This window comes from Mesoplodon bidens (assembly GCF_964165515.1).
Source record: "Mesoplodon bidens genome assembly, chromosome: 2".
Taxonomy (NCBI): Eukaryota; Metazoa; Chordata; class Mammalia; order Artiodactyla; family Ziphiidae; genus Mesoplodon; species Mesoplodon bidens.
In genome coordinates this window covers 9096065-9109738 of record NC_138177.1, presented here as the reverse complement: position 1 = coordinate 9109738, position 13674 = coordinate 9096065, and the positions used below count along the sequence as shown (strand labels likewise).

The 13674-nt window shown below is 37.9% G+C and overlaps 1 protein-coding gene across 1 annotated transcript in view; it reads left to right on the top strand.

Moving 5' to 3' along the window:
• The window catches only part of CDC73 (cell division cycle 73), a 92506-nt gene that overhangs the window by 14473 nt on the left and 64359 nt on the right, over positions 1 to 13674 (top strand). Inside the window, exons 7-10 of the mRNA XM_081226452.1 lie at positions 1071 to 1287; positions 5348 to 5446; positions 7210 to 7288; positions 8928 to 8992. Of these exons, the coding sequence (XP_081082578.1) occupies positions 1071 to 1287; positions 5348 to 5446; positions 7210 to 7288; positions 8928 to 8992 (460 nt within the window). The remainder of the gene's footprint in view (positions 1 to 1070; positions 1288 to 5347; positions 5447 to 7209; positions 7289 to 8927; positions 8993 to 13674) is intronic.

Here is a 13674-nt window from a genome sequence, read left to right as displayed (position 1 = left end):
TACTTTGAGCAAGTACTTTCATACCTAATGTAAATAAAATACATACTATGTAATACTACCATGCTTAAACCTGCGGGAATTCCTGTCCTTTTCCCACATGTTAAATACGTAAACGTATTTCAAGATTGTCATCTTGTGATTAGCCTAATAATTTTATCAACTGTTGTTAAGGTATCCAAACACTTTTTCTTGTTTTACATTTTGAAAAATGACACTAAGCTTAAGATTGTCATCTTAATGAAATCTATTCTTTCATTCTAAATAGTTCTGAAAGCATAGGCTCTGTTTGCTATTTCACATGTTATTTGAAAATAAAGGAAAGAAAAAGAAAATTTCAAAATATTGTTTTATCTTCTAGGCTTTAAAAGGAGTATATGTTTATATGGCATATAAAAGCCTCTGTCATCTATAAAATTGATATGTTGTACATTGTAACATATAGATTTGAAACCTTGAAATAAGTTTCAAGGAAAACCTAAACTGTGAATTCTTCACAGAATGAAAAATTTTTACCCCCATTCCAGGATGGTGCATGTACATGCTCACATATGTGTGTGTGTTTGTATAATTTGCATGGGTGGGAGGGAGGGTTAGCAAGTAAAAGTCTCATAGAAAAGGGCTTTTTTTGGGGTGGGGGGAAGTGCAGAGAAAGGTTTATTGCAGGGCCAAGCAAGGAGAACGGGTGGCTTGTGCTCAAAAAACCCAAACAATCCGAAGGGTTTCAGCAAAGTAGTTTTAAAGGCAGGGTGAGGGAGGGGTGTCCCAGGGTATGTGATCAGCTTGTGCAAAATTCTCTGATTGGGAGGGCAAGAGGTTAAAAAAAAATGTGAAAAATTTTTTGCATTGTTCCTTCTAAGAAATTACTTATATGCTTATAGTGCAATATTTCTATAGGGTCTCTTTCTTACATGGTTAGACGTTATCAAGCATGTCAGCTTTATATATAAGAAGGAAAGCTTAATTATTGCCACTTATAGTGTTATTACCAGGAACTTAAAAATGTCACAAACTATTTTATTATGTGCTCAAGAGATCCTTGCTGTGAATATTAAGAAAGAAATTGCTTTCAGGTCTTTGTCCGAAGCTATGTCAGTGGAAAAAATTGCTGCAATCAAAGCCAAAATTATGGCTAAGAAAAGATCTACGATCAAGACTGACTTAGATGATGATATAACTGCCCTAAAACAGAGGAGTTTTGTGGATGCTGAAGTAGACGTGACCCGAGATATTGTCAGCAGAGAAAGGGTGTGGAGGACGCGAACAACTATCTTACAGAGCACAGGAAAGGTAATTGAAATATTTTATTTTTTCGTTAGAGTCAGTGTGTGTGTTTCATCTACGATTGGTTACAAAACTGGTTAAAGTTTCCCATGAGGAGGAAGTTTCAAGTTTATATCTGACAGATCGGTAATAATGTAGACTTCTAAGGGGCCATATTTACCATTCCATTCTAGCATGTGGTTGGTTGTTGGCCACCAGAGAAGCTGATGAAAAAGTCTGATTCAAAGTGTGAGTCCCTTTATGTTCACCTCATTTGTAGATCCAAAGAGATCTACAGTTTTCTTGTTGATGGGATTTTTGCTTAAACCTAATGAACAAGGAATATTGATGGCAAGCTCTCTGGTCATTAATACTGTTATTAATTTTTTTCCTCACAAAGTAGAGAACTTAATGAAAATCAGTCGGCAAACATTTATTGAGTGTATTTGATACATTATAGTCTGTTGGGTGGACGTTTATTCCTTATTAATGGAGTTGTTTTGTTTTTTGCTACAGGGTTGTGGGTTTTCTTCCTTCCCTTTCTCCTTCTTTCCTCCCTCCTTGTCCCCTTCTCCCTGTCTCCTTCCCTTCCTATTCATGATTACAAAAACTGCATTAAAAAAATCCTTGTACATACACCTTTGTGCATTTATGTCTATATAGCAAAAGGATTAATTCCTAGAAGTGAATTGCTGATCAAAGGAGATATGTACTTTAAATTTTGAAAGATAAGAAGTCGAAAGATGCTGGATGTTCAGTATCTTAATAGATCTCCAAAAAGGTTGTGTTGATTCTGTTTCACTTACCTCTTTTCTCCTGTCTTTTCCTCCCACACATCCGAATTTTCCCTTAAATGTTAATTCTTCACTGATGCCCAGTTCACAGTGGTAATTTGGTGAGAAGGTTTATAGAAGTTATGAGATTACTGATGGAAGTGAGCTTTAACATTGGTCCAGGCAGACAGGTTTTCTTTGCAGTTCTTTTTGGATTCTGGCCTTAAGTTTACTGTGCCATTTTAGTAGGAATAAAGCTACTAGAAAAGAATATATGAAGGAAAGAATTCTTTTTCTTTTGTACTTTGACTTGTTTTACAAAGTACTTGAGGTCGAGGTTAAGAATCATTCTCCAGAGCTTAGAATTATAGAGAAATTTGAGAACATGAGTAAACTTTCATTTTTGTATTTAAAATAAAGTGATCTGTTGATACTCATTTTTACTGCCTAGTATGGCTAATAGTTAAATATTGTTACTTATATTGTTCTACCAATGTTCATTGTAATGTTTGAAATGAACAATTTTCTTTGAGCTCTAGGTGGCAGGATTGTACCATCATTTCAAAACTTAGTGTTCTAATATAATTTAGTGTTGTTGGCACCAATGTGTAATTTTAAAAATAAGTTAATACTAGAAGAACTGTTTGGTAGCTAGGTTTGTTTCTATGACTATGAACATTTTTAAAAGTCAAAAACAACGATTTTAACTGATAGCCTCTCTGTATACTGTTCTCATCTGCAAAACTCTAAAAAAAAACCCTCTAAAAAAACATTTTTAGGTACTTATAGCCCTGAAAGGCCCTGTGATTTTTGACAGATCTTCATTATTACCAGGTATCGGGGCTTTCTTATTTTCTGAGTTTCCGGAATAAAACACAGGTTTAAAATTGCATGAAAAATGTAACTACATACTTCTGTAGTTATATTACCACTGCAAACACCCTACAAAAAGGCAGCCTGATTTTATAATACTGTTTAAAACATACTTTTAGGGGCTTCCCTGGTGGCGCAGTGGTTGAGAGTCCGCCTGCCAATGCAGGGGACGCGGGTTCGTGCCCCGGTCCGGAAAGATCCCACATGCCACGGAGCGGCTGGGCCCGTGAGCCATGGCCATTGAGCCTGCACGTCCGGAGCCTGTGCTCCGCAACGGGAGAGGCCACAACAGTGAGAGGCCCGCGTACCGTAAAAAAAAAAACCCCCCAAAAAAAACCCCAAAAAAACCATACTTTTAAACTTACATACACTAGTATATGTTCATCTTTGAAAGATTGATAAAAAGAGATCACTAAAAGGAAGATAATAATCCCCTGTAATTCTACCACACAAAGATAGCTAGTAACATTTTGATGGATTCTTCTAGAGTTTGTGTCTTTCATGAAATGCTTTATTATTTTTAAAGTAATGAAATTTGACTTTCGTATTTTCAACTATTTTCATAATAGGATTAAGATTTTATTTGCATATGTCACTGTGTTGACCTTCTCACTGCTGGTGCAAAAGCAGTGGTTGGTTAACTGCTGGCATCTTGGCATGAATCAAAGCATTGGCACCAAACTTTGCTAGTAGCCATTTTGTTCTTCACCTACTAATGATGTCCTTGGTGAAATTTGAAAATTTACTAATTTTATTAAATCTTAACCTTTGAGTATATGTCTTTCTAGTATTTTCTGTGATGAAATCGGAGCATACAAAGCACTCCTGCATCCCAAAATGTGATGATTGTCTCCACAAAGAGCACGTGTGCATTTGACATTTTTTCGTAAATGAGGGAAGAAAGCCTGTTCCTTCAAGAAATGGAACTGGCAGTATTCTTTGCCAGTAATAAAATGCGAACTTTCATGAGAAAATTAGAATTTGGGAGGTTTCTTTTTGCTACTGAGACCTTAACAGTTTCCTAAATTTAACATAGTGCCACTCTTCCTTGTCATTACTTTTTGTGCATTTTGGAAAATACTTTTTCACAAAAACAAGTTATTTTTACATGGAATAGCTTTTTCCCTCATTTTTGTAGGAATTAATATTTTTAAAATATTTTAGTGTAAATTTCTAATGTGATAAATATTGTAACCTATATAATAAAACTCTTTGGGGTGTGCCATAATTCTCGAGAGTGGGAAGGGGTTGTGAGACATTTGTTTGCTGTCCTAAAGAATTATAGGAACTTGTAAGTACTATTAGTGGGGCAATGGTTAAAGTTATGTTTCAGGCCGTCTCTCCTTTTGTATACATGTTTATTTGTGTAATATTTATTCAACATCTACCAGCCAGGCACGTGGTGGGCACTCACTCGAGATCCATTGGTCCTGGCTTTCACAGAGGTTATATTCTTTAATAGGAGAGAGAAAATTAAATAAGCAGTAATTGTGACATATGACATTATAGGGATGCTACCCAAGAAAGGTGGCTAACTTGGTCTAGAACAAAGAGGAGAAAATGATACCTAAAGAGTAAAAAGTAATTAGGAGGGACAAGCTGTCCAAGCCAAAGAAACAGTATTCTTAATTGTCTAGAGAAGAGAAATCATTTGAGGTTCACGAGGACAGGGACGACGTCCCTCTTAGTCGTCATTGTGTCTGAGTGCCAAGCGAGGTGTTTGGCTTATAGTCATAACACGTTGCTTAAAATGATAAGTGATTGACAGGCAGAATTAGAAGAGCCCCAAGGGAACTGAGGGAGCGACTCAGGTAAAAGAAGAATATTTCATGAAGGAAGGAGGAGTCAGATTCGTCAGCTTTGTTCAGTGTTGCTAAGGTTGTTCATGCAGAAGTTAAGTTAAATTTTTAAATTGCTTTCCAACTTAAAAACTTTGAAAAGTGCATGTTGAGTCCTAACAAACAGTATCTTAAAGCTTTCAACATCTCATAAAAATTATAGCAGTCTGAAATTAGCACTGGAGTTTATTATACCTAGAAGAGAATATAGTAGTTGATTTCCTTCAGGAGGATTAATGTCTTTTAGAATTAAGAAGCCCCCTTGGCAACAAATCTGCCATATTTTTATTTTTTTTAATGTTAACTTGTTTCCTGGTTACATATTTGAATAAATGGAGAATATGAATGAATTTATAGCCAGTTATGTACTTTAAGTAAAATGAAAATAAGTGAGTAACACGGGGTTTATAATAATTGGTCTTTGGATGAATTTCCTAGTAGCAGTTGATTCTTACTTACATGTGTAGTAATCATACCTCATTATGATGTAGTAGGGAAGAATTGATAGGAAGAAAACTGAGTCTGAAATTGTTGATTAAGTAAACTTACTGCTTTTGGATATTTAATTTTAAGCAGACAATAATTAAAATCCATTTGTTTCAGAATTTTTCCAAGAATATTTTTGCAATTCTTCAATCAGTAAAAGCCAGAGAAGAAGGGCGTGCACCTGAACAGCGACCGGCCCCAAATGCGGCACCTGTGGTAAGAATGTTTTGCTGCTTATGTAGTAATTTTAATGAACACGTTTATTCTGTGTTGTAATTTTGAAAACATCTTAAAGTATTTATTTGCTTCTTTATTGTATAGTTGACATACAATGTTATATTAGTTTCAGGTACACAACATAGTGATTCGACATTTATATATATTACAAATTGATCAGAACCGTAAGTCTAGTAACCGTCTGTTACCATACACAGTTATTGCAGTATTAATGACTGTGTTCACTATGCTGTATATTGCATCCCTGTGACTTAATTATTTTGTAATTGGAATTTTGTACCTCTTAATCCCTTTTACAACTGCCCCAACTTCCCCCAACCCCTTCGGTGACCACCAGTTTGTTCTCTACATCTGTGAGTCTGTTTCTGTTTTGTTTAGTTTGTTGATTTGTTTTCTTTTTTAGATTCCACATATAAGTGAAATCTATGAAGCCAGTTTCATAAGGTTCAGCAAAGGAAAAATGATGTGCAAATAAAACCTTTTTATATAGAATTTTTGAAAGTATGTCAACATTTGGTAGAGTACTAATGCAGTCCTTGCAAGAACTAGTAGTTTTATTTGTTCATGAAATCCTTGGTGTTTACCCTTTTAGAGGTAGTGAATTTTTGCCGGTATTTGGACGAACACTTGAGGTGACTTTCTGGCAAGTTTTTAAGTGCCTCTTATTTGTCAGGCAGTTTGCTGACAAGGATGCAAGAGGGACAAGAACGAAAGCCCCTTTGAGCTTGTAGTCTAGCAGGACATAGAGATGAGTCAGACAGGTAGTGAGGCAGGTGCCGTTATGGTGAAACACAGGGCGCCTACGGTCATGAATTGGTTGATATCTTGAATAGCAGCTGGCATGAAACTTAGGTCAAATCTTAAAACAGTTTGGCCATTATCTTCTTGACTGAATATTCTCTCTGTTTCCGTAATCATTAAAATACTTGAAAATTTTAATGTTTGGTATTTCACAATAGAAGTGTATACCTAGTGACAGTCTTGAATGAGTATCTTTTATTTGGAATAATAATACCGGTAGCATCCTGTTGTAATAGAATGAAGCATATTTCAGTATTTATGAATACCATGAATTTCCCAAGCAATTCTGGGAATATTCTTTAAATCTGTTTCTTTAGATTATTACAGACTGAGTTTTATATAAAGTATTTGTGAATTAAATTATACATCATTAGATTAGCAAGTTTTTCTAAGTATTTTTAAAAAACACCTTTGTTAGCTTCAGTTTTACACTGTACATTGATACATGGGTTTATTGTCATTGTTATTTATTTAATATAAGGATTAATAATTGGAATAATTCAGTTAAAAAGCTCCAACGTGTCAGCTCAATAAGCTTTGCTTTAAAAGTTTTTTTTGTTAAAGAAAAATAATTCATGACTGGAGACAGTTTATTAATTTGTGAAGAAATTTAAGTAATTAGAATGAAATTACTAAGTACACCGATTTTATTTCTGCAGTGTCTAAGAATTTTGCTTTGTGCCTTCGTGCATGTTTACTTGGGGTCCTTTGCCTTGTCCCTGGCAGGGATGGTGATTTTCTAGCAGTAAACAGTATCTTGAAAATCAGCTTCAGATGATTCCCCACTTTTGTCTACTCCTCGTTTTTGTCTTATTGGCTCAAATATTGAGAAGAAGAAGGCTTAGAAAACAATACCCTTATTGTGTTTTTTTATTATGCGTATTAAGTAACAATTTAAACAATATTGACATGTAACTCATAGTTATTATATTTTTCTACAGGATCCCACATTGCGTACCAAGCAGCCTATTCCAGCTGCCTACAACAGGTACGACCAGGAAAGATTCAAAGGAAAAGAAGGCAAGTTACTTAATTTTGGTGTTCCCCTTACCATGGCCTTGCTGAACTTGAGAGGCAGTGTGGCCTGGTGTTCGGGGCAGGGGTTGGCAAACTAATGTCTGCAGGCCAAGTCTGTGCCACCACATACGTGTTTTCGTGAATGAAGTATTGTTGGGACACAGCCACACTCATTCATTTTTGTGTTACCTGTGGCTCCTTTGGTGCCGTGACAGCAGTTGGACTTGCGACAGCGATCGTGTGGCCTGCAAAGCCTAAAAATACGTCCAGCATTTTACAGGATAATTTTGATAAGTTACTTGAAGTGCAGTCTCTCTCAGTTTCCTCCTGTGTGTCATTACGATACTAATAGTAGCGTTAGTAGTAGTCCCTATCTTTTAGTGTTATTGTGGGGATTAAACTAGTTAATGAAGTACACAGAATAGTAACTGGTATATATAATAAGCTATCTATAAATATTTACTGCTCTTAGCCTTAATTCTGTTTCTCAGAAGTTTATTTTAGAACTGAAATTCTATATATCAGATCATATTTTCCCATTTATAAAGGTATACATTGAGAACTTGGGAAGCATAGATTATAGAGTAGGCATGTGAGGACTTCTTTTGTGATAGCTACACGGCTAATTCAGTAGTGAACCATTTCCGCATCAGTAAGGTGGCAAGTGAGGGGCGACGAATGTCAGCGCCACTTCTCTTGGGATCTTCATTTATCTTGACTTCATTCGTGCAAAAATGGGATAGAGGCAACTAGAAGTTTATCATTTACGATTTTTTTCCTACATAATCTGAAATCTCCATGTAAGTTTATTAAAGGGTTTGTTGTCTTTATACAGTGAATTTTGTGTGCTGGTTTCATTTGCTGGATAAAGGCATGTACTGAATCCATGGTGTAGAAAGACAGTAGTGTGTTCTTTTATCCACTGCAATGTTTTTCTTTTGGGACGAATTATATAAAGTAGGGGTTGACAAATTAGAGCCCACAGACCAAATCTGAACCTCCTTGGGCCAAATCAGGCTGTGCTCATTTGTTTACATATGTTGTTCATCCTGCCTTTGCACCGCAACTGCAAAATTCAGGAGTCGTGACAGAGACTATATGGCTTGCAGTGTGTAAAATATTTAATATCTGACCCATCACAGAAAGGTATATTGGGCCTCTGTCCTGGAGTCCCTGTTGCTATTTACAACGTTGCTTTTCTGTGAATTACATAACATATGCTGATGATTGTAATTTTGGAACACAGCTTTTTATAAGTTAAGGAGGTCTCATGGTATTAGATGCTTTTAGTGGTGCTGTAGTTGAATATTAGGACTAAATAATTTGGGGGTTATAAAGTATTTTATTCAATCGAATTTTTGATATTTCCAACCAACTATATGACCGTTGAACACGGTTTTAGAGATAGTCCTAACCAGCTTCTACATTTTGGGCTCATTGGTGTGTATTGAATGTATTTTGGAGATCAGTACTCCTTGTAAAGTTTCTAACTTCACAAGTATGTAATTTAACTTTATATCTATAGTAGATTCAAGGCTTTGTTATTCTGTTGAACTGTCAGATACAATGTAGATTATTACTTTAGATTTTTTGGTTATCATGAAATATGTAAAGTCTAATGGTAACCTCCCTTCCTTTATAGAAACGGAAGGCTTCAAAATTGACACTATGGGCACCTATCATGGTATGACGCTGAAGTCTGTAACGGTAAGTCACTCTGAATGCAGAGGTTCTTCTGTTCCATTCATTTTATGTGAGTAGCAGATGTTGAAGGAAACTCTTGTTCTCCAACATTTTCAATTTCATACATTTATCTTTAATGACCAGTTGTGCTGACAGAGCTGTGGGGTGATTATATGATTCATGGGTGTCTTTTTTTTTTTAAAACAGTGTAAAGAAAAGCTGTTTTGATTAACTTGCAAGTAGATTGGATGCTACCTGGTTAGAGAATTTAAAGTCAATGAGGAGTTACGAGGTTCAATTTGGGAGAGTTCTTTGCCATAATATCTCATGTTACTAAAATGTAACGCTGGGCTTCCCTGGTGGCGCAGTGGTTGAGAGTCTGCTTGCCGACGCAGGGGACACGGGTTCGTGCCCCGGTCCGGGAGGATCCCACGTGCTGCAGAGCGGCTGGGCCCGTGAGCCATGGCCGCTGAGCCTGCACATCCGGAGCCTGTGCTCCATAACGGGAGAGGCCACAACAGTGAGAGGCCCGCGTACCGCAAAAAAAAAAAAAGTAATGCTTTACGCTCTATAAAGACAGATTGCAGTGGTTGATGTCATGCTGCAAGTTGCATACTTGACACAGCCAAATACTTGACGTCCATGATTATAAGCCTTCGGCTCACTTTTAGCAAACTTTCTTTTTTATTTTTTAATGTCCTAAAGATGGTTATTTCTAGGTGATCTGATCAAGGCCCGTTTTTTTTAAAAATAAGTTTCGGTTGTACAACATTGTAGTTTAACATCTGTGTATGCTACAGAGTGATCACCACCACAAGTCTAGTTACCATACACTATACAGCTGACCCCTTAACCTGTTTCACTCACCTCCCAACTACCTATCCCTCTGGTAACCACTAATCTATGCAATAATCTTTGTTATCTGTGAGTCTTTGTTCGTATTTTTTTTTTTTTTAGTTTCCGCACTGATATTTTTCTTTATATGTATTTTGCTAAAACACTTATTTTTAAATTGTCATTAGATTTGTTTTTGTATTATTGAAATTGTACGTGGACGCATTATTCATTCAACAAGTGCTTATGAGTATTTGTGTCAGACCGTGTTCTGGTTGCTAGAGTTGTTGCTGTGAATAAGCCAGATAGGACTCTTTACAGAGAGGAGTGAGAGAGGCCTCTCTGAGGAAGTAACAGTTGAGCCAGAGCCTGCTGACGAGCATTCCATGAAAGACACGCAGGGTCAGGATTGAGGCCCATGCAACAACACGCAGGCCAGTGTCTCCAGAGTCGAGTGGGTGAAGGGAAGGTGGTAAAAGGTTAGGTACACCCATTTTATGAGATCTGCCTAGGTCTTCCTGACTTCAAAAGGTAACTCATAGCTGTAAGATTGAACTTAAATTCTTAAAGATTTATTTATTGACCTTTTCTTGGGGACAGAACTTGCCTCCTCGCCATTCCCCAAGTGAATTATGGAACTGATGTTGTTACCCTTGTGTAGCCATCAAAATACGTTTTTTTTGTGGTTAACTGTTGCTGCTGTTGGTTTTACTTTTGTCTCATCTAAAATGCCATGAAATTGATTTCATTACTGAGCTTCCGTGCAAGTGGTAAAATCAGTGATAGTTTTTAATAGATGCTTTTTACAGAACAGTTTTTCTGAAATCCAGGGACAGCTTCTTAATTAAACAATGTGCAAATGATAAGGCTGTACTTCCTTATCAAAGTCTTTGTTCCTAAATATACTTATAAGAGGCGAACAGTTCTATGGTGTGTGATTTTACAGAACTAATCACAAAAAGACATTGTGTAGGAAAGCAGCAGAAAGACCAGAAATGGTCAAATTGTTAGTACTTCCAATATTTTAATGCCCAGCCTGCATCTCTGTGCTGCTTGTGGCGTGATTCATTTAGCAGTTGTTATTGAGAACTTTGAACCTGAAAGCTTTGAAGTTACTCTGATAATTGTTTCTTTTTAGTTGAATCTCAAACTTATCCTTTCAATGTAATGTTTTTTCCTCCTCTTTTTTTCTTTTGAAATTATTACCTGTTTGTGTGAGCTTGCAAGTTTCACCAACTTCCTACCTTATTCTCCAGTTAAGAAAGTTTCTGTTATGAGATCCACCCAGACATACCAAGCAGTTAAGAGTATGTTAAAGGCTTTGTTGCACAGATGTGACTTCCTTTCTAATTTATGTGCAGCTCTGCTACCATTGTTCTTCAGGGTTTCGATATGCCTGGTTGATGTTCAGAGTTACCAAGATTAGTTTCAATCTGCATTAGGATTGATCTGCATGTCTTTTAAGTTCAAAACACCAGAGTTCTCTTAGATGTTAGACTAAATTAATAAGTCACATTATGCAGACCAGAAAATTTTCATACAAATGAGTTTTTTTCTGTATCTGTTACAGAGAAGGAAGGGGTCTGTTTTGATAATATTTCATAAGAATCATAAGTTATTGAAATCTATAGAAATTAGGGCCCAGGCAGTATATTTTGCAACACTTTGTAAAGATAATAATTTGTCGAAGTTTATTATAGGAACAGAAGCTCAGGTACCTTAAAGTTACAAGTTTGTATAGTATAGCTTTTGAATTGTGCCAAGAAATACAGAGGCACACCACCTCTTGAAGAGTAGTTAGAGGGCTTTCCTGGGTTGGGACACTTCCCCCAAAATGTATCACTTGGGTTCTATAATGTTTAAGAAATACTGGATTAAGCAGATTTTGTGGTACAGGAATCTCATCATTTTTAATGTATAAATCTCTTTTTTTTTTTTTTTTTGCGGTATGCGGGCCTCTCACTGTTGTTGCCTCTCTCACTGCGGAGCACAGGCTCCGGACGCGCAGGCTCAGCGGCCATGGCTCACTGGCCCAGCCGCTCCGTGGCGTGTGGGATCCTCCCGGACCGGGGCACGAACCCGTGTCCCCTACATCGGCAGGCGGACTCTCAACCACTGCGCCACCAGGGAAGCCCCTATAAATCTCTTAATTGGAACACAGGAGTATGGACTCTTTCCCAAGCTTGTTTACCCCCCAAGTTTGCCCCTCTCCTCCCTTCTGTTGAGAATACTGCAAAGAACCAGAGTTGCATAGAATCAGTTTAATTGAAGCTATCTTAGGAGTCGTGGTTTGGGAGTAGAAACCATTCAGTATGGGAGACATCAGAATATATTTTCATATATTCCTTCAGTGAAAGGGGCTGTTTTAGACTAAGAAAATGCCACTTGATAATGCTTTTCATTGTATAGTAAATAAAGGAGATGATGAAGACCTTTTTTTGTTAGGTAGTAGCAAGGAACTTATCTGTGGATCCACCGGAGAGGGAATAAGAAAGATATGATCACAGTTCATTATTATTATTTACAGAGATTTGGAAATCCTTTATCAAGAACTACTTTATTTTAATCTCCCAATCTAGCTTGTTCATGTTCACGTGGAAAGGCCACGTGTTCTAGCCCCTGTTTATTCTTCCCTCTGTTCCTACTGAATATCATCGACTCTCGACAACCTTGCTGTCTTCATTTTTGAGGAAACCTTTTGCACTCTGAAATCATACAGGTCAAAAGCTTCCCTTTAAGGTCGTTATTTGAAGAGACTGCAACAGACATCGTAGTTCTGATGATCTCTTTTTTGGGAAACCGTTTTTTTGATAGTAAGTAAACTTGGGTGGATTTTCAGTATCTGTGTTAGAGGTCTAATATTATCACTGTCAACTTTCACTTTTGAGAGGATCCAGAATCTCAGTCTCCTCCAAGTTACATTCTTAAGCAGGAATGCATGCATCAGTAACCGCCCCATTCCCTGTTCTCTAAAGCTTGCTTTGTTCTCATTTGGTGGTCAGTTGACGTGTTCACCTCTGCTTGAAGTGTTACGGGAGTGTGCAGGTGCCAGTGCTCTCTGGAGCGGGTCTGGAGCCGGGGCCAGGAGAAGACGGAGGTAGCCGATCAGGACTTTCTTACTCAGGACTCCCCTTCCCTTCCCTCCCTCCACTCCTCCTTCAGCAAATATTTGTTGAGTGCTTTTGTATGCCATGCGCTATGCTAGGTGCAGGGACATCGAAGATGAAGAACACCAGCCATATGCGTGTGGGCTTTTTTAATGGTCTGTTGGAGAGGCACATCAGTCAGTCACTCAGATGTGAAATTATGACTGTGCCACGTGTGTGCAGACGCATTGTGCCGTGAGAACCTAAAGTTGGAGGATTTTCTGTGGGAGTCGGAACACTTCATTGAGGAGGTAGTACTTGAAGTGAGATCCAGAGTTTGAGCAGGGGCTGACTTGAAGATTGCAGGAAAGCGCATTTTAGGGAGAGTGAACAGAAGGCAGGAGTAGATGCCCTGGTGGGGAGAGCATGGCACTTAGAAAGATTTGGAAGGAGACTGGTGATTGTGTGGATTCGAAGGATGCCTCTGGGAAAGTTTCTTTCTGGAGGTAGGTACAGCCTGACTGTGCGTGCCAGGGCCTCTCCGCGCGCTTCTGGGGCCATTCGTTGTGCCAGTCTAAATGCGGCTGCACGCTTACCGCAGTAGTAATTCCAGGGTTTATTTTACTCACCAACACTTAAAGAATCAGTATGTCACGGAAGCAGGCTGGATTTCCAACTTCTTTTGAGAGGCCTCTGGCATGACTGGGCGCTGGGCCCACAGTCCAGCGTGGCAGACCCCACGTACCCTGAGCAGGACACCTTCCTCACCTGGGACGTGTTCCCCGG